The 19,429-nt window shown below is 42.1% G+C and overlaps 1 protein-coding gene and 1 long non-coding RNA gene across 3 annotated transcripts in view; one reads left to right on the top strand and one right to left on the bottom strand.

Moving 5' to 3' along the window:
* The first annotated feature begins 80 nt into the window (after nt 1-80).
* Nucleotides 81-4,682, top strand: LOC118419910. The gene is made up of 3 exons (XR_004831692.1): nt 81-356; nt 2,557-4,311; nt 4,668-4,682. It is a non-coding gene; the product is annotated as an uncharacterized LOC118419910 (long non-coding RNA).
* A 382-nt stretch (nt 4,683-5,064) lies between these two features.
* The window catches only part of LOC118419907 (SWI/SNF-related matrix-associated actin-dependent regulator of chromatin subfamily A member 5-like), a 30,141-nt gene continuing 15,776 nt past the window's right edge, over nt 5,065-19,429 (bottom strand). For both annotated transcript variants that reach the window (XM_035826568.1, XM_035826567.1), the window contains exons 11-24: nt 18,324-18,550; nt 17,858-17,979; nt 17,321-17,473; nt 16,036-16,168; nt 12,272-12,417; nt 10,764-10,883; nt 10,119-10,232; nt 9,724-9,837; nt 9,132-9,260; nt 8,712-8,828; nt 8,197-8,331; nt 7,746-7,958; nt 7,352-7,468; nt 5,065-5,576 (exon numbers count right to left, since the gene is read on the bottom strand). In XM_035826568.1, coding sequence (XP_035682461.1) covers nt 5,508-5,576; nt 7,352-7,468; nt 7,746-7,958; nt 8,197-8,331; nt 8,712-8,828; nt 9,132-9,260; nt 9,724-9,837; nt 10,119-10,232; nt 10,764-10,883; nt 12,272-12,417; nt 16,036-16,168; nt 17,321-17,473; nt 17,858-17,979; nt 18,324-18,550 — 1,909 coding nt within the window. In that variant the 3' untranslated portion in view covers nt 5,065-5,507. The remainder of the gene's footprint in view (nt 5,577-7,351; nt 7,469-7,745; nt 7,959-8,196; nt 8,332-8,711; nt 8,829-9,131; nt 9,261-9,723; nt 9,838-10,118; nt 10,233-10,763; nt 10,884-12,271; nt 12,418-16,035; nt 16,169-17,320; nt 17,474-17,857; nt 17,980-18,323; nt 18,551-19,429) is intronic.

The following is a 19,429-nucleotide window of genomic DNA, read 5'->3' as shown; positions in this document are numbered from 1 at the left end:
CTTGCAAGACTACGCTACAGAGATCAAAATTGCTTTATCTGTAAAACATAATATCTACTACGAATCCCTTTCCAACATATTAGTCGTAGCCAGCACGTTTTGCCACAAAACGGGCGCGTCCATACCGAAGTGTTGCGGAAGTAAGCCCTATTTCAGTGCCTGGTATAAATTTGTGCACGCATTGGGCCGAAATATCCAGCTAAATACACAAATGATCCGTTTACAGCCTGCAGGCCCGGGTGGGGCGGTGACGGGAGGACTCAAGGTGGATCCACAGGAGCAGAAGAAGGCCCTGAGGCAGGAGGTCTGGGCGAACGTCAAAGTCTTTGTGGTCATCGTGGCTGCACTTCGAGCCGGTAAAGACATGCCCTTCAGCTCTGCTATAATTACCCTCATGACGGTTATATTTGCACTAGCGTTTGTGTGTCTCTCTGTCTGTCTGTGATCAAGATACTAGTAACTCAAGAACAGCTAGATGGATTGGTTAGTTTAAACTTAGTGGGGTGAATTGATTAGAGTCGGCTGCAGTTCTGCATGACCCCATTTAAAAGAGGTCTTTAAAAAGTTTCAAAATAATAATAATAATAATAATAATCACCAGGTGTATTTTGCCAGCCAGTAGGTACCCATTATGAGTAATGAGGCTGATTAACGTGGTCGAGGCACCTCCTCGAGCACGGGACCCCCGTTTTACGTCCCTCCCGGAAGACGATTTCGTGGAAAGCTTCGTGAGGCTACAGCAATCCGGACCACGGGCATACTTACCTCAATAGGCCCTGTCAGAAATTGGTGGGGTCACGTGTCTTTTGGTTACGTGTGCAACGCATGCCGAGTGCGTGCCCTCAGTCGGTTTTTTGTCGCAAAATCGCACTTCGGGTACCTTCCGCATCCGTCGGAAATCACCGTCGGAACTTTCCGCTCTCACTCGGGTTCTTCGGGTCACGCAAGGAACACCGACCCGGGCGCTTCAGCACGGGCGATCCGACAACAATACCTTCGCCTACCGCCGAGGGGCTGACCGCACTCTCGGACCTCTCTCTCATTTAACAAAAGTGGTGTCGACGTGCGGTTTTCGGCATCATATTCGTCACTAATCTACCTACACGGGATATTACTGTGATTTTGGACACCGCTTTGGTTTTTTTTTTTCTATATCATCTCAAAGTTGGGACATACAAACATGGCGAACGTACCTTGAAAGTGACCTTCTTTCAGCGAAATTTCTAGAAACCACACCGACTGACAAAGATGGCGCCTTCCTTTTACGCCCCTCTAACGTTTCCGCATGGAAAACAATTTACGGCGCATGTTTGGACATGTCTGAGAGGCAAAGTTTCGCCGAAATTTTGAATCGGCAAATCGAGCCGCCATTTTTCCAAATGCCGCACATGAGGCGTTTTGTCGTAAATGGACCAGACCAAATTCTGACAGGTGTGTGCCCGTGCGGACGTACTTGGTTGGTCTCCCATCCAAGCACTGTCCGGACCGTCGCGTTGCTTAACTTCTGAGATCGAGGGATCGGGTGTACCAACGCGCCACGCGGCCGTAAAAAAAAAACGACAAGTTTTTCTGTTTTTCAATTATTTTGGTAGGTTGTACCCTCGACTTCAACATATTAGTTTGTCGTGCATGAAAACTGCACCCTACTATGATTTTATCAGCGTCGATGTCAGTCACCTTGTTGTCCTTAACTATAGAAATCCCCATAGGCCAAAAACTGTGTTCTGCTACCATATGCTCAGGAAGAAGGGACATATGTTTGGGCCCCCTAGCGACTAGTTTTGGGATAGCAGGGCCATTTTGTCAAAAAACCTCTGAAGAGTATAACTGAAGAAGGGAACAACGGATTTTTATGATTTTATGTATGCAGATACCTTAGACAATGTTATACAAAATAAAATACCAATTATGTAAAATAAGATTACATTTGCATAATTAATGAGAATATTCTATCGTAGCCATTTTTGCAATGTATCTCTTGTCCAGGACAAGATATGGTCTTGACATTCAGGTGGTAGATAGCTTTGAGCATCATGACAAAGTGAGGCAAGTTTCATCCCCCTAACATTTAATTGTGGAACTGTAGGTTTGTTTTTGTAAAAACACTCCAAAGAGGATAACTGCAGAAAGGAACAACAAATTGCCATTTTAGGCATGCAGGTAGCTTAGGCAAGATGTCCATAATGATATACATGTTATGCAAATGAGGGCCAATTTGTATGATTACTGAGAAAATGGTATGATTCCATTGTTTTTAATAACGCAACTTCAATAAATGTAACACATGTAAATTGTGATAGGTGGAACGTAAGCAGGTGCCAAATATGCAAATGAGGAGCTAATTTGCAACAGCTTAATGATTGAAATTTCATACTTGTGACATTGTGTACGTTAGTCAATGATGAACATCACCATGGATAAATCATATAAATGTTAAGTCATTTGCATAATATTTAAATGAGCTCTAAATTTTTCATGGAGGTATGAAGGGTAGTTAACCATAGTTCATGTTTACAGTTGATTCAACATTCTCTCAACTCTGTTTCTATTTCCCAGCTCCTTACATTCTGGACAAGATGGGATTTATGGAGTCATAATATCTACTGACCAGGATGGCACGATGTGTGGTCGAGCTCGGGTTTGAGTTTTTGGTGACACAGATGGGATGGAGCATTGGACTGTGGAGTTACAGAAATGAAGACTGCATCAGCTGGAGTTGAACTTTTCCTAGCTAATTCAGTGATATTGAGTATCATTGTAGTATTTGTACTCATTCCAAGGAAAGTTTAGTATACGATAAGATGATGTTGCGCAATGATCCATGTGTTTGTCAGCAGGGCTAGCCCTTTGTAATAGCCATAGGCTAGTTGGGCAGCCCTGGCTGTGTGTTCGTTGCAGCCAAACCAATAAATAAATAAATAAAATCCATTTTGTTATAACCACACTTTTCCTTATTACTCCATAATTTGCAAGGTCACTATTTTTATTCTACATTCTAAGGAACTTGACAAAAAGCAAGTATCAGTTCTGTAAATAATGACATCATTACTTTGTCTAACCTGACCCAATACTCTACACATGGATACAACCACCAAATGACAATTTCAGAGAAGACCCCCATTTCCATTGGTCAGTGATTATCAATTCTTGACTGAATTGTCTCCAGCTAAGATTGAATCTTGTTTTAGATATTGAGAAGCAGTAGATGATGTAGATTTCGCCTCTTGTTTCCTGATTGTTTTTCCACTTAAAAGCAGATCTAGAATCCTGGATATAGATGTATTTGCATTGAGCCTGTTAGTTGCAACTTGATGTGACTTGACATATGCTTGTGTGCGAGATTAAAACATATTGTACAGAACTTCTCTCATTCATGTCAGTTTAATATTGGTAATGGCTCTATGATAATGATCCACTGTTAGTGTATATAACACCCTCCAGTTTAATTTGGAACAGGTTTTCTGCGCAGGATTTGCGAGCGCGGGAATTTTTTTTCTTTTGAAATATGTACAAAAATGTACAACACAAAATTGTCATGCCTTGTTTTTCCCCCCGCGCTATCTCATTAAATTTGGAGTCTGTGGAGGATGTCATCCGGAAAATTTACTTGCTGTGGCCTAAATTACATAATTGATGCATAAGGCCACAGCAAGCAATCTTTATGGATGACATCCTCTGCAGACGGCAAAAATGAGAAAGGGCAACAAAAAAACAAGATGGGTAAAAAACGAGATGGCTGAATGTTCAAAATAGGTGCCATAAATGTTGTAAAAAGAACTGAAGTGACAAAACGTGGTACCACATCCCAACAAGCCATTTATCCCAGCACTCTTGGTACAGCACAACTCCATTGCAAATGCTGGAAAAGAACATTGTTACAGAGTGTTAAAGAAATACTTGATTGAAGTGGACACTCATACGGCACTCCATTAAAGCACTCTGTGCCCGAGTATGTATGTATCCTGATAAGGTCCAGAATTACCGATACACAGGTATGTATACCCAGACGTTTCTACATATAAATTTAAGTATAGATACTGGTAAGCTGAGAAAACTATAAGAGAAATAGAAGGAAGAAATCATGCCACTATGTTTTAGTTTGGTTATAGTTGGTTTGGACCACCACCCATGTAACAGCGGTATGGTCCACTAGTGGTTACGTCATGGATGACGTTGTACCCTTGTCCACCATCTATGGTCCGCCGTGATGTTGTGTTCCTGGAATTGCCCCTGCTGTCATCTTTGACACATGTAGTTTCAAGTTGTGTTCCTTGAATTGCACTTACTGTTGTGTATACTCTCCAAGCAGAGGTTAGGCTTCAGCTGTTTTATTAGTTTTTTAGTCGTTTTTATCGAGGTTTCTATTTTGTATTGTATCTTGTATTGTCAAAAACCAATATGACGTCACTTACATGCTTATTTGGATTACCTTACAACAAAATCCTCGAGTCCTCAGAATGGTTTTTGATGGCGCAATGTCCAATTACAAGAAAAGGGTGTAAATTTGGTGCAAATGCGAAAGTTTATGTTACATGAATAATACTATCTTGGTTGTGGAAAAAAAAGGGAAATGCTGTACTTTGGTTTCATACGCCCTTTAAGGATCTTTGAATTCCCAAAGACCTTCTACAGAACTCTTAGGAAATAAACGCATTGTGTGACCACAGTTCAACGGCATCAGTAAGAGGGACTTGAAGGCACGGAGCACTGGGAGGACCCCTGGGAGATCCAGCTGAAGATGCATGCTGTCCTGTCCAGGCAGCTGAAATTGGGAGAAACCAGTCTGATGCATATGGCAGAAGAAAAGCCGATCCTGAGAAAACAGAACTTTGCAACAGACCTGAGTCAGCTTACAGATGTGCCAGACTGCCATTCTCGTACAGGACTCTTTGGTCATAGTCATAGCTGTAGGCTCATATCAATTTTACAATGGTCAATATTGACCGAAAGAGACCATATCTATATAGGCACATTCATTGAACTATGGCAGAGAGACAGAAAGATGCGGCTATCTGAATAAAAAGCTATTAAGATACACGACTCACACCATCAACTGACTCAAAATCACCATATTGACACAAGAGTTTATTGTACATAACACCTAATTCTACAAATCTGTGTCGTTCCTCGGTCACAGCTTGTGTTCTTTTTCACACGGTTTACTCACAAAGCTACCATTGCAAACAAACATGGAACAAGTCTTGGAATAAATACCATCATCCTGTTCTGTACGTTTTTGGCAATCCGTACCATCCTCACTACACAAACGGCACTGTTACACTATAACGTAAGCACCAGCTTTTCTTACAACATAAAATTTGACCAAAGTACACCTTTTCATAATGTTCAAACTTCAATGTCTGTAGCAGTTTTTTGTTATCTCTTCGTCTTACAGAATCAAACATCTGGTATTGTTTACAAAGGTAAAATCATCTACAATCACTGAAAGCAAGGAGGTTACATAAACCTTGCTGAAAGGTATCCCTCAATGCCTACAGCCATGTAACTTAAGCTTTCTTCTTCTTGGGTCGACCCCGCCCATCAGGGGTGCCATCTGCCTTGCGTTTCTGTGTACCCTGTAATAAAGATTCAACATGACAATTTTATCTCTGACAAACTGGGAAGAGATAAAAAACTTCCAACTTTTTAAACAACTTATGTATCTTAAACAGCAAATGAATCCAAAAAAATTGAATTTTGAAATGAAGCAAACCCTTACAGTTTGTTCTAATAACAGTTCTAATAAGTGTGGCCATAAAAACTGGTTTTATTGTTTATAAGTATTAATGATTGTGTTGTATTTGTGTTCTATCCTTTCGCCTAGCTGTATGTATGAAGGATGTTTTACGCGATGGATGTTTGTAGGGTACTGCAGTTAACAAGTGATGTGGCCTTATGTGTGTTATGACAGATTTTATCCGAAGTGCCAGTCATTTAGAAAGTATTCTAGTGCCACAGCAAAAACAAAGTACAGTAACTGGTCTCCAGTTAACTAGTAATGTAGGATATTTGTCCTAACCATTACCATTTCTCAATTAAAATGTACCCTAATTGGATTTAAAAAAACGCTACCAAACAGATTTCTTTGTTGTGAAATAGACCATTGTTTTGAGTGAGACTTCACAATCAGGTCTCGTCCTGATCCTCTGGACCTGAACTGTACATGTGCCGGAAATTTCTGTACCGGTACCCACCCCTAGTGATGTACAGGTAGGTTGAAAGACAACATGACTTATGACTGGTTTGCATTGGCTTGTCAGGCTGTTGAACATGAATATAAAGACATTTAGTGGAAATCTGGTAAAAATGCAAGCTCTGATAGCACTTGTTTGTGACGACTTAGTTCGCATTATGAGGAGAAAGGTACTTTTTGTGGTGTTGTAAGTTCGAGGTTGAATAACTTCTGCATTACAGTAGTTGTTAACACATTCGTGTGAAGGTAAAAAAAATACATTTATAACATTAAAACATTTGCAGTACTTTCTTCTCCACTATAAAACATCAAACCGCTAAGTTAGATCCTCAGTACAAACCTTGGGTGTGCCGGCCCGTGGTCCACTATAAAACATCAAACCGCTAAGTTAGATCCTCAGTACAAACCTTGGGTGTGCCGGCCCGTGGTCCACTATAAAACATCAAACCACTAAGTTACAATGTAGATCCTCAGTACAAACCTTGGGTGTGCCGGCCCGTGGTCCACTATAAAACATCAAACCGCTAAGTTAGATCCTCAGTACAAACCTTGGGTGTGCCGGCCCGTGGTCCACTATAAAACATCAAACCGCTAAGTTAGATCCTCAGTACAAACCTTGGGTGTGCCGGCCCGTGGTCCACTATAAAACATCAAACCACTAAGTTAGATCCTCAGTACAAACCTTGGGTGTGCCGGCCCGTGGTCCACTATAAAACATCAAACCGCTAAGTTAGATCCTCAGTACAAACCTTGGATGTGCCGGCCCGTGGTCCACTATAAAACATCAAACTGCTAAGTTAGATCCTCAGTACAAACCTTGGGTGTGCCGGCCCGTGGTCCACTATAAAACATCAAACCGCTAAGTTAGATCCTCAGTACAAACCTTGGATGTGCCGGCCCGTGGTCCACTATAAAACATCAAACTGCTAAGTTAGATCCTCAGTACAAACCTTGGATGTGCCGGCCCGTGGTCCACTATAAAACATCAAACCGCTAAGTTACAATGTAGATCCTCAGTACAAACCTTGGATGTGCCGGCCCGTGGTCCACTATAAAACATCAAACCGCTAAGTTAGATCCTCAGTACAAACCTTGGGTGTGCCGGCCCGTGGTCCACTATAAAACATCAAACCACTAAGTTAGATCCTCAGTACAAACCTTGGGTGTGCCAGCCCGTGGGCCCCGCTTCCTTTTCTCCTGACGTTCCTTCTCTTCTAACTCAGCGTTCTCCCGCTCGATCAGGGTGATGAGGGTGTTACATCGTCTCTGCAGCTCCTACAAACAGCCAGAAAACACTCCGTCTCAAATTTCTCTTCTTGAATTCAGCATTTTCTTAAGGACCAATTTTTTCTTATAACATATGCACAATTTCAGGAGAAATGTTCACTTTTGACAAACTGAGTGCTGGTACTTGATTGCACAGGTGTAAAATCACATCTGATCTGATTTTGTCACATTTTGTTATCCTAGCATCAGTATGTTCTGACTTTCCCCTTACTCTATAGTCCTAGTCCTAGTTCAAGACTGGGAGAAGCTTGAGAACATAACCCACCATTGCAGTGCGAGACTTGAGGAACCAGTCGAAGCGGAACTGCGGGGCCTGTCTGCAGGCGTAGCGCAGTTCCTCGTACACATTCTCCTTGTCGAAACCCAGCTTGTGCAGCATGCACACCAGGAAACGGTCCTCCTCCTCTGTGTAGTTCTTCCCCTTGTTGGTGCCATATGCAATACGCAGCTGGTGGAACGGGGCCTTGTAACGTGCCATCTTTGGGACAAAACAGTCATGTTAACAATCATACTACCATCAAGCATGAAATACAAAAAATGGGCCCAAAATTCATGCAATCCTTTAGATCAAGACCTTACCACATGCAAAAGAAATTCATTCATAGCTTCTTGTGTTTTGCTGTTCAACTAAAGATAACATTGCAAACAAATGCGACCAAGGACTGAAACCTTCTTGGCAAAGGTAAAGAACATAGTGTAAGAAGAGACAAGATAACCTTTGCATCTAGGGCTTTCTTGATGCTGATCCTTCGTTGGATCTTGGCCTCTCCACGCTCAATCTGGGCCATGATACGCTCAATGTCCTGAAGCTCATTGCAGCGCTCCCAGAACACAGCAGAGTATTCGATAACCTGTGGTACCAAGAAACAGTGTTTGAATTCTATAGTTTACAGGTAAGGATCAAGGTGACTGTGTATATATCTGTGTGTGTGTGTCTGTATGTATATGTGTGTGTGTGTGTGTGTGTGTGTGTGTGTCTGTATGTGTGTGTGTGTGTCTGTATGTGTGTGTGTGTGTGTGTCTGTATATTACTGTGCAAAGTTTTATCAGATACATCCATTATTCTGAATAACTATAATGCACTTATTTGTTAGGTTGTGATTGTTACATTGTAACATGTTATTCACAACAGCTTGTCAATGGATAGTCATTTAGGGCCTACATGATTGTATACAACATCTCTAAACTATGGAACTCTTACACAGGACCCATCAAGCATAATGGAACATACCTCTTCAGGAGTCTTTCCCTCCACCTCCTTTGAGATGTTCTCAATATCATCACGGCCCCACTTCTCATTGGCCTTGATAAACTGGTTGAAGTCTCGCTTGGACCAGTTGGTGAAGCCCTTGGGATGAGCATGAGAACAGACAAAGTGTCAGCATTACACACACAGGCACATTCACAAAGAGAATTATGTACAAAACCATGTACATGTAAATTGTAGGTTGCAGAGACTTACATTCATTTCAAGTGTAAAACCCAAATACTAGATTTCCACAAACATATAATACCTTTGCCAAATATTTTACCATTTACAACTAATGTATTATGAGTGTTAACGTTGTGTGAGTGTAGATGTTGTTTGACTGTAACAAAAAAGATACATTGTATATGTCATGCTTCAATCTAGAACATGCTTTGCATATACCTGTTGAAGGAGCTTTTCCTTCTCTTCTATTTCCTCCTCAGACAGTGGTTCTCCTTCATCAATCTTCTTCTGCTCCTCCTCCTGCTGCCGCTTAGCCTCAGCAGGGGACAGGTCGATGTTCCGGGGAACCTGCAGGAATGTGGGTACACAGGCAGGGCCACACATCAGCTGACATTACAAAATCATTATGTCTAATTCATATTCTGTTAAGAACAGGTACAGTTAATGGGCTATGTTAAATCAAAAGCAAACCTTGTATATTTGCAGAATTTCATCATATTAATAATTTGCTGGTAGCTACAGGCAGGTCAATCAGCACTATCTAAATTACCCTAGAAAAACTGGAGCTAATAGTATGTAAAATATCTTACAGTCAAACTCGTGAGGTTGTTGAATGAATTCTTAAATGACACGGCAATACTCTTCATATTATAATCAAGCGTCAATGTACGATTTTGCAGTCATAGAAATTCCAAAGCATGCTGACGGAACCAACAGTTGAGAAGGATCTAAGACAGCCTCCCAAGACATGCACAACAACCACACGCTATATCATATATGACCTACTGAATGAGTAGTATGATGTCTGTACCTTATATCCAATGCTCTTCCTGTAGGCATAGATCTCCTTCTCCAGTAGTTCAAACAGTCGCGGAGGGTAGAACTGGAAATCCTGGATATTGGGCTGTTTGGGTGGGCGGGGTGCCTGGGCAGGGGAGTAAATGTAAACACCTGAACTATAGAAAATATTTCAGCTTTTATCTACAACATTGAGGTTCCAAGAAAAGAACCTGTGCACAAGAACTTACAGACCTAGAAACTGGATCAAATAAACCACTGGTCTTAGCTGAATCTCTGAAGTTCTGACAAATCACATACATATAACTGTAATATCCACAGGAAATCAATAGTCCAATATCATATTTCATATTAGATTGCATTTCCCACTTTATGACAGCATACATCAGGGGCTTAAAGATAGCTTACCTTGGGGGCCTTAGGTTCGCTGACTCTCAGGGCCTCCCGGAAGTAAGCGTCCACCGCATAGTTAGCCTTGCGTTCTCGCTTGGGTGGCTCAATCCAGTGTGTGATGCCTTGGAACTACAGGCGACAGCAGTACCATCATATTACCATCAACTTTATGTTACAATATAGACTAACATTTCTTTGCTGCAGAGAATGTAATGATTGCTACAAAGCACGGGCATTAATAATAGCCAAATATAGAGAGACATCAAGCAATAAGGTACAACATACTTAGTCTAGTATTCAACACACAGTACAAATTTCATAAATAGCATGATACTGATAGCAAAACATTTACCTGTACTGGAATATAACTACTGCCCAAGAAACCCACTCTGGGAAAACTTGGACAGGTAATAAACAGTATTCTTAATGCTTGTGTCCATTAGAAAAAGTATCAAAGGAACCACAAAAAGTGGCCACATTTAGTCTTTATGTAGAGGTGCCAACATACTAGTATAATACAGGTTTGATTGTATGACCTGTACAACTAGTACAATTCGTAAAAGTTTTGAGATTGTGATTGTAATTTGCAATAACAATTACAATCTCCAAATTTTCTACTATTCTACTATTGGTGCAGGACTTGTCGTCTAGAGTACACACCTGTTTCTCCTTGTAGTTTTCCCCTTCAAAGTTGTAGATACTGGGCATGGGGGCATCCAGGGTGAAGTTACGCAGAGCGCTCTCTCCAAGTCCCTCCAGTTTCTTACGCAGTTCTTCTGTCTATTTGTGCAAGCAGAAATAGACATCACCACGTTAGGAAATTCTGTCTTCTAACATACTGCAGTGTAACCCAAGACACTGAGAACAATGAACAACATTGGGGCTTAAAGAGGGTACAACCTCAAATGAAGCGACTGTCTCTTCCAGGGCATAAATCTGAAGCAAACTAGCACCGTATGAGGTCTTCAGCAACAAGAACAACTAAGTTTTGTTTTTACAGCCAACTTTCCTCTACAATATGTTAACATAACTTTGAAGGCAACAGTAACATTTTCCTGTCAACATTAATGTGCAATAGGGCTGGATACCTTTTGGCTTGATCAGGTTCGAGTCCAGGTCCGAGTCCAGAGGTTTAGGTTCAGGTCCGGACCTGAACCTGATCCTCTATAGCAGTTGTCGATATCTTACTTTGTAATGTTATATTATCATATAGATCATATTCTTATATTAAATAAAGTTTATTACACCGATATTCAGATAAGTGTACTTTTTATGCCTTTTTGTCAGTGATTACCAAGCAGAGAGGAGATTGAAAGCAGTTTTATATTTATTCAGAGATTATGCTACACATAATTCACTGCACAAGGCTATAATCTTACATGCAAATCAAACAACGCCATCTAGCGAGTAAGGTTAAACTGCACTCTCGCGAGACTTGAGGCGAGAACTCACGATGTTTTGAGTAGAATCCAAGATGGCCGCAGGTTTGTTTATGCCAAGCGCTAAAATTTCTTACTGCAAGACCTCACAAATCACCTCAAAGCTGGAAAAATGGATTGAATACAAGTGCAGAAGAAGAAAGAAATGTTGTTTGTCCCATGTTAATTTTTTCTGGATGCGGATTCTTCATTTTGAGTGAAAATTTACCGGAAGAATTGAGGAATTTTCCACTCGATTCCTCGTCGGTCGGCCTCATGCCATGGTAAAATTTGATGTTTTTTCGTAGCACATTGTCAATGTTGACCTAAAATTGAGCTGACAGGTACACTAAGGGACAAATGAATTTATTGTAGGCTAATTTAGTCTGATTCATGGCTACTTTGCCGGAGTACTAGTAGGATTTCTAAGTACAACAGATTTCTTGAAATTGTTCAGCCTTCTGGTCCAAAAAAAAAACGGTTCGCGACTTTCGGTTTTTTAGACTCGGTTCTCGGATGTTGTGCCGGTAAAAACCGGTCCGGCCGAACCGGTATCCAGCCCTAATGTGCAACATTATGCCAAAAAAGCAGTTACTCAAGCAATTGGACATGATTTTGGAAACGGTCAGACGTTTCAACTACATGTAGCATCCACCAGTTTTCGTCAGTGACACTGAAGTGATCTGGAAGAAACAGGTCTTTTATACCCTAACTATGAATGAAGACAATTTCATAGTACACTGTACTTACCCGTTTTTCACCCTCGGCCATGATGGCATCGATGTCGGCATCCGTCACTTCCCCTTCCTTGGAAGCGAAGACATGGTCAGCTCCATGCCTGATCATCTGTAACATCTCATCCTTCCCCAGCTTCACCTGGGCATCAGCTAGCCGACCTAATGGGGTCCAAAAAAACAATAGTATTGATGTAATGATGTAATGTTTGATATTTTAGCACAGTATGGTATTCCACAATGTTTCATAGGTGCAATTAGGGCTTTGTATAGAAATACTATGGCCTCTGTGATTACTTCTGATGGTGAGACCAGTTCATTTGAGATAGTTACTGGAGTTCTCCAGGGTGATACTTAAGCACCATATTTATTCATCATTGTACTTGCTTATGTTTTAAGACAGTTGCTTGACACAAATGTAAACAAAGGTATTGAAATCAAAGCACGAGGGAGTCATGTAGATATCCTGCCCAATATCTCACTGATCTGGACAGATGATCTTGCACTAGTTGCTGAACAAATAAAAAATGCAGAAACTTTGCTTCAATCTCTCGAGGAATCTGCATCCCTTGTAGGGCTCTACTGCACTGAATCTAAGACAGAGTTCATCAGTAACCCCAAAAAAAATCATTGGACCACTGGAACTCAGCTCCTTAACCGGGAATATTTACAAAGGGTTGATAACTTCAAATATCTCGGCTCCTACATTATGTGTCTTAAAAAGGGCTTTAAAACTAGTAAAGCCCTAGCATGGGAAGCAAGCAACAAATTGGAAAAATCTGGAAGTCTAATACAAGTATCCCTAACAAACTGAAGGTCCAAGTGTTCACTGCTGTATGGTGCTGAAACCTGGACACTTACTTGTCAACTCCAGAACAGATTGGATGGGACTTACACAAAGTTACTTCGCAGAGCACAGAACATATCTTGAACTCAACATGCAACACTCAAAACCATATATGGAAGTCGCTATCCCAGAAACTGACTTACCGAAGAGTAAAATTTGCGGGACACTGTTGCCGAGCAAAACAGGAATTAGTGTCTTCTGTTCTTCTATGGAAACCAAGTGGTTGGGTCCATTGAAGAAGAGACTTTTACGGACACTTTAACGAGAGACTCTGGTATTGATTTTGAGAATTTAGAGATCTTCAAATTGGCGCGTAATATGAAGAGTGAAAATCAAGACGTCATCGGAGAAAAATGCATCAAACAAGATGACGGCAGCATTGCTTTTACCGACACCGAGAAGCTAGCTGCTTGGAAAAGCCATTATGATAAACTCCTGAATGTTGAGTTCCCCTGGAATCCCGACAATCTTGATGAAGTGTTGCCTGTACAGGGCCCTCCACCACACTTAGAAAGACACATGATACTGAAAGCTATTAAAGCTATGAAAACAGGGAAAGCGGCAGGGCCATCTGGTATAGTTGTTGAAATGCTTCAGGCAGGTGGGGACTTTGTTGCTGACCAAGTAACATCACTGGCGAATGCTATCATCAGAGAGGAGAGAATTCCGGATGACTGGAATCTGTCATACATCATAAACTGCTACAAGGGGAAGGGTGATGCCTTAGAAAGGGGAAACTACAGAGGCTTAAAGCTACTCGACCAGGTGCTCAAAGTGATGGAACGTGTAATAGAACCCTACATCAGAGCAAGTGGACATAGACTCAATGCAATTTGGCTTCATGCCTGGGAGAGGCACCACGGATGCTATCTTCACACTGAGACAGTTGCAAGAAAAAACATCTCTCCAAAAGGAAGGACTTGTTCTTCATATTTGTCGACCTAGAGAAGGCTTTTGACAGGGTCCCAAGACAAGTGCTTTGGTGGGCCATGAGGAAGCTGGGACTGGGAGTAGAAGAATGGATAGTCAGAGTAGTACAGGCCATGTACAGACATGCTAAATCCAGTGTACGTGTGAATGACAGCTACAGTTCAGAGTTTGAGGTTAAAGTCGGAGTCCACCAGGGCTCTGTGCTTAGTCCTCTGTTATTCATCATTGTTATGGAAGCATTGTCCCGAGAGTTTAGGACTGGGTGTCCATGGGAGATGCTCTATGCGGATGATCTGATGCTGGCTGCAGAAACACTAGAAGATCTGAAACAGAAGTTCATCTGCTGGAAGAGCAGTATGGGGGCACATGGTCTCCGAGTGAACATGGGAAAGACCATGGTACTGCACAGCAGACTTACCGACACAAGACCAGTAAAGGAGTCTGGGAGGTTTCCCTGCGGCGTGTGCCAAAAGGGTGTAGGAACCAACTCCATTTTCTGTGCAATGTGTCAGCACTGGATACACAGAAGATGTACCAACATCAAGGGCATTCTGAAGGAAGACCCCAACTTTGCATGCAAGAGGTGCAAAGGTGAACTTCCTGCAGCTCCTGAACCAACTACTCAACTAGTGACAGTAGGCGAAGAAAACCTTAAAGTCGTTCCCACTTTCTGCTACCTGGGTGACATGATAAGTGAGGCTGGGGGATGCTCAGATGCTGTGACTGCCAGGGTCAAGTCTGCATGGAAAAGCATGGAAAAGCTTCCATGATCTACTCCCAATTCTCACTAACAACTACATCCCTCTTAAAAACCGGGGGCATGTCTTCAACTCTTGCATCAGGAGCGTTCTACTATATGCTTCTGAGACTTGGGCAGTTACAACAGAGGACATGAGGAGGCTAAGTAGGAGTGATGATGCCATGGTCCGCTGGATATGTTCTAGAAAGCTCTCGACCACCCTGTCTACTGAGCAGCTAAGAACCAGGCTTGGGGTTCATAGCGTACAGGACACAGTAAGATTCAATAGACTGCGCTGGTACGGCCACATCCAAAGAATGGATGAGGAGAAGTGGCCCAGGAAGATCGTGGAATTCAGCATAGAGGGAAAGAACCCTCGTGGTCGACCACGAAAGAGATGGCTGGACAACATAAAGGAAGACATCAACTTTCTCAACCTACACAGTGTCAACCCTAGTGACAGAGGTCGCTGGCGAGCTGCCATTAGACCCCCTCATCATCAGCGTGCAAGCACGTCTAACCCCCACAGGGTGGGGAACAACAGACGTTAAACCGGAGAGTGCGTGAGTGAGTGAGAGCAAGCTATGTCAGATAGGGCCCTATATATGGAGTGAAATATGTACTAGCCTAGTCCCGACCTCCGGTCGTTGATGTATGTCTATCACAAACATGGGCTTGTTTACAACCATTTCTTTGGACTCGTGTCATTTTTTTGACAATTTAATTCTTTGCAAGAGTTACCTTTGCTTTGATTAGTGGGTCTTGCTATTCAGATTTCATCTTACCCTCATACACAAGTCAATACAGTACCTACAGAAGAATATGCACACAATAGGGTACACTAAAGTTCGACTGAGGGACCAGTGAGCACTACAGGCGCGAGCTTCCTAGGGGGGTCATGGGGTATGCCTCCCCAAAAAATTTTGAAAATCAAACCTTTTGAAAAAACATCTGCATTTTTGAGTGGATTTCAATGGATAAATTAAAGTTACACATAACTCCAGAACGCCAAGATGGATTGTCTTGATATTCAGTATGTGGGTAGGTCTTCATAAGACTTCAAAACAATTGCATGGAAGGCTCAGACCTTTATCAAGCAGCACAATAGTGGGACTACCAGATCTGTGCTTGGGAGTATTGTTTTGGTTCTTTAAGGACCCTATTTTGATCTCTGTTTGGCACTTAAGCAAAGATAAGGGGTTGTAGAGCTCTAGTTAAGTGTAAAACCCTCTTAAAAATGACTTGTACTGCACTGCAAACATACCTTGTTGGATGACGATCGTGTCCAGCTTCAGTTTGGTTTCTGCCCGTTCCACAATGCGGTCCTCCACTGTGTTATCTGCAATCATACGGAACACGCGAACCTGCTTCTTCTGACCAATGCGATGGGCTCGGTCCTAGAAAGAGACGCTTGATTTTCATAAAAGGGAAAGCAGTGGCATGTAGACAAACCAAATTAATTGTTATTAGAATATGAACCCTTAACGGTGTTCTACTAAATCCTGGAACATGCTTTTAACCAAACCTTCAGAAGAGCCATTCGCCTACTGTGGACAGTCTACCACATTTGGACACGTTTATGGACCATGCTGTTATCTAAAAAGGCTACTTTTATGCATGGACAACTTACTACTAGCCTGGGTACCATCCGGATAGTAGTTCGCTCCTATGTTCGCTTCTGCTATCCGTCTGGAGACTTGCGCATTCAAACCGTTTGGTGGTGACGCCAGTTGATGAGCGAATCAAGGAATGGGTTCTAGAGCACTCGTTCGATGACGACAGGCCGGCGCCCACATGCGCTAGTCTCCAGTATAGGGGACGTGGGGCTTTTCCGGTGTTGGAACACCGGTTCGAACGATCACTTGAACCCATTCCATAATTCGCTCATATGTGGGGACCAATCAGCGCCTGCTTCCAAAATTTGGACGATTCCAGACGTTAATATGGCCCGCGTTCCCAGACGGAAACACAGAGAAGCGACTGTATATAGTGTATAGTGAATGTCAGAGCTAGAAGCGACTGTATATAGTATATAATGAACGTCGGAGCAAACTACTTTCCGGATGGTACCCAGGCTAACTTACTACAGAATGACCCACAAATAATAATTGCAACGCATTGGCTGGCAATTTTGATGACGTTTGTGCACACACATTTACTTAGTCTACTTTGTAAACATCATACTATTGAAATTTATACCAGTACCAACCAGTACCTGTTCCAATGATCAAAGTCACGCCCTACTCCACAAGTGCACTATTGGAAGGGTCCTCAGGGGAATTCAAGAACTTGTTCGCTACTTATTTACCCTGCGGTTAGGCTTCAACTTATGGTCGATTTGACGAAACAAACTTGATTCAAGTAAAGTTCTCTGAGGAATTATAATACCTGCTTCTGTGGTTAGACAATTGCATGCTCCTTTAATGTTTTGCACATTTCCATCAGCGGTGTATCAAAGTTTGTGATATTTTCAGGTTGGACCCATGTCTTACAATCTCCAAAACCCATGCAATAGTTACCATCCCATCTCACCATGCATGTGCACCTACCATGGCCTGTAGGTCCACCTGGGGGTTCCAGTCACTGTCGTACAACAGAACAACATCTGCTGTGGCAAGATTGATGCCCAGGCCGCCCGCACGTGTGCTCAACATGAAGATGAACTTGTCACTGCCTGGACGGTTGTAGTCATTGATTTGTGCCTAGCAGCAAGGAGCAGATAACTATTATGACACGTGGAAGTGGCCAGGAGAAAGAAAACACAATAAGAAATAAAATACTCCACCTTTCTACACATTCACAGTCTTGCTCTTTTTGTCAGTGGGACCATGCAGGAAATGCTATCAGTGAACATTTTATGATCTGTTAGTTTCCATAATCCCATACAATGTTGGATGAATGTTGTTCTATTGCATGGTAGGAAAGTCAATTTACAACTATCTTAGGCAAATTACAAGTGGACTTTGGAATGATTTAAGTAAATTTGCACACACACACACAAACACACACATAAACACAGAACAAAAACATCACCCAACGCCCCGGGAATGGAGGCATTAGAACATTAATATACTTGTACAACATACCTGTCTCTCCTCGTGTGGAGTCTGTCCGTCCAGTCGACAGTACTGCCAGCCCTTCCAGATGCAGTAGTCCTCCAGGATGTCCAGCATACGTGTCATCTGGCTAAAGATCAGGACACGCGAGCCTGGTGGATGGGCAAGGTGGAGATATAATGTAACCAAATCAGACATTCATTCTTTGTCAACTATGATCGTCATGTGACCTAGGAAAGCTCACTAGGTCATGTGACATGAGTGTGTTGGAAACAGAACTTTTAACCAATGTAAGACTAAGTCTAAGAAAACAAGCAGACTAGTGAAGTGAATGCAGCCAGCCCACACTAATTCAATATTAATTTGATTCTGTCTGTAGGCACCCCTTCACATTTAAGAACCCATTCCTTGACAAGAGTAGGGATGACCCAGTGTGCCTGGCCATAACTTCTCTGTCGTCACATTGAAAACCAGAGAGATGTCGTTGGCACCTTACCCTCGGCCTGTAGGCGTGGCAACAGCTTGTCCAGTATGCACATCTTGCCCGAGTTCTGCACCAGGTGCGTGTCTGTGGTGTAGGGGGGGCCGGGCTCCGCACCATCAAACAGGTACGGGTGGTTGGCACACTTCCGCAGCTGCATCAGGATGTTCAGCAGACGCATCTTGTCCGACTTTCCTGCCCCGTTTACCACATCAATGTCCTTCATCAGGATCTTAGTGTACCTGGGGTGAGGGTTTTTATTCAACAATAAGCAAATAAGTGAAAAAACAAACAAGAATCATTACAGTAGTATCTTATTCGTTGTCGAGGATGGAGATAAGTACAGGGAAACTGACAGCACTGTATTCAGCTACAAAGATCCATCACTGCTGTGAACTGACTTCTACTCCACAGCAAATGAAATCAGGCCTCCTTCTATCAGTATCTGTAATTTTGTAGATGCATCAGATTTGTACTGTACTGTTTCTTTGTCAGCTATTGGAAATTGGTCTCTGTCCTGTACATATGCGTACCATACATGTACAAATGTATAACTAATGCGTACTATTTCAAAACTGCGGCAATTGATTACTCATACAGAAGTTATGAACAGCAAATTGCCGTACATATGTTGTAACATTTTTCGTTGATATTAGCGGAAAAAACTTGAACACTACCTCTGTATGCTGTGTACCATACAACGATGCCAAGTTGTATGGTATGATTTTGCATAGATTTTATTCATTGGCAAAATGCCTCAGTAAGCTAGTTACAGTTTTGGAGAAGACTTTTTGACAAATGGATACTCCCTAGCAACCTCAGGAAAAACTGCTGTCTTGGTGAATCTGTCACACTCATTTCTTTTTTACTTTGGCTTTGGCTGCTTTTGTCCTGGTTCAGTATGGCGGCCTTGAAAAGGCGTCTTTTGTATGACACCTGTTCCGCCATACCTTCTATTGTATTTTGGAAAATCTTAATAAATAAATCACAAGAATTGGATAATATTGGCAATAAGCAGCACGAATGGACTTAAATCAGAGGAGGGGCAACAATTCAAATATACATTAATCTTCAACTACATGTAACTATTGTAAGGTCAACAGTCCTTAGTATGTGTGAAC

This window comes from Branchiostoma floridae, chromosome 7 (assembly GCF_000003815.2).
Source record: "Branchiostoma floridae strain S238N-H82 chromosome 7, Bfl_VNyyK, whole genome shotgun sequence".
NCBI classification, from domain to species: domain Eukaryota; kingdom Metazoa; phylum Chordata; class Leptocardii; order Amphioxiformes; family Branchiostomatidae; genus Branchiostoma; species Branchiostoma floridae.
Note: the sequence above shows the minus strand (reverse complement) of the source record. Positions and strands in the feature narration are given on the sequence as shown.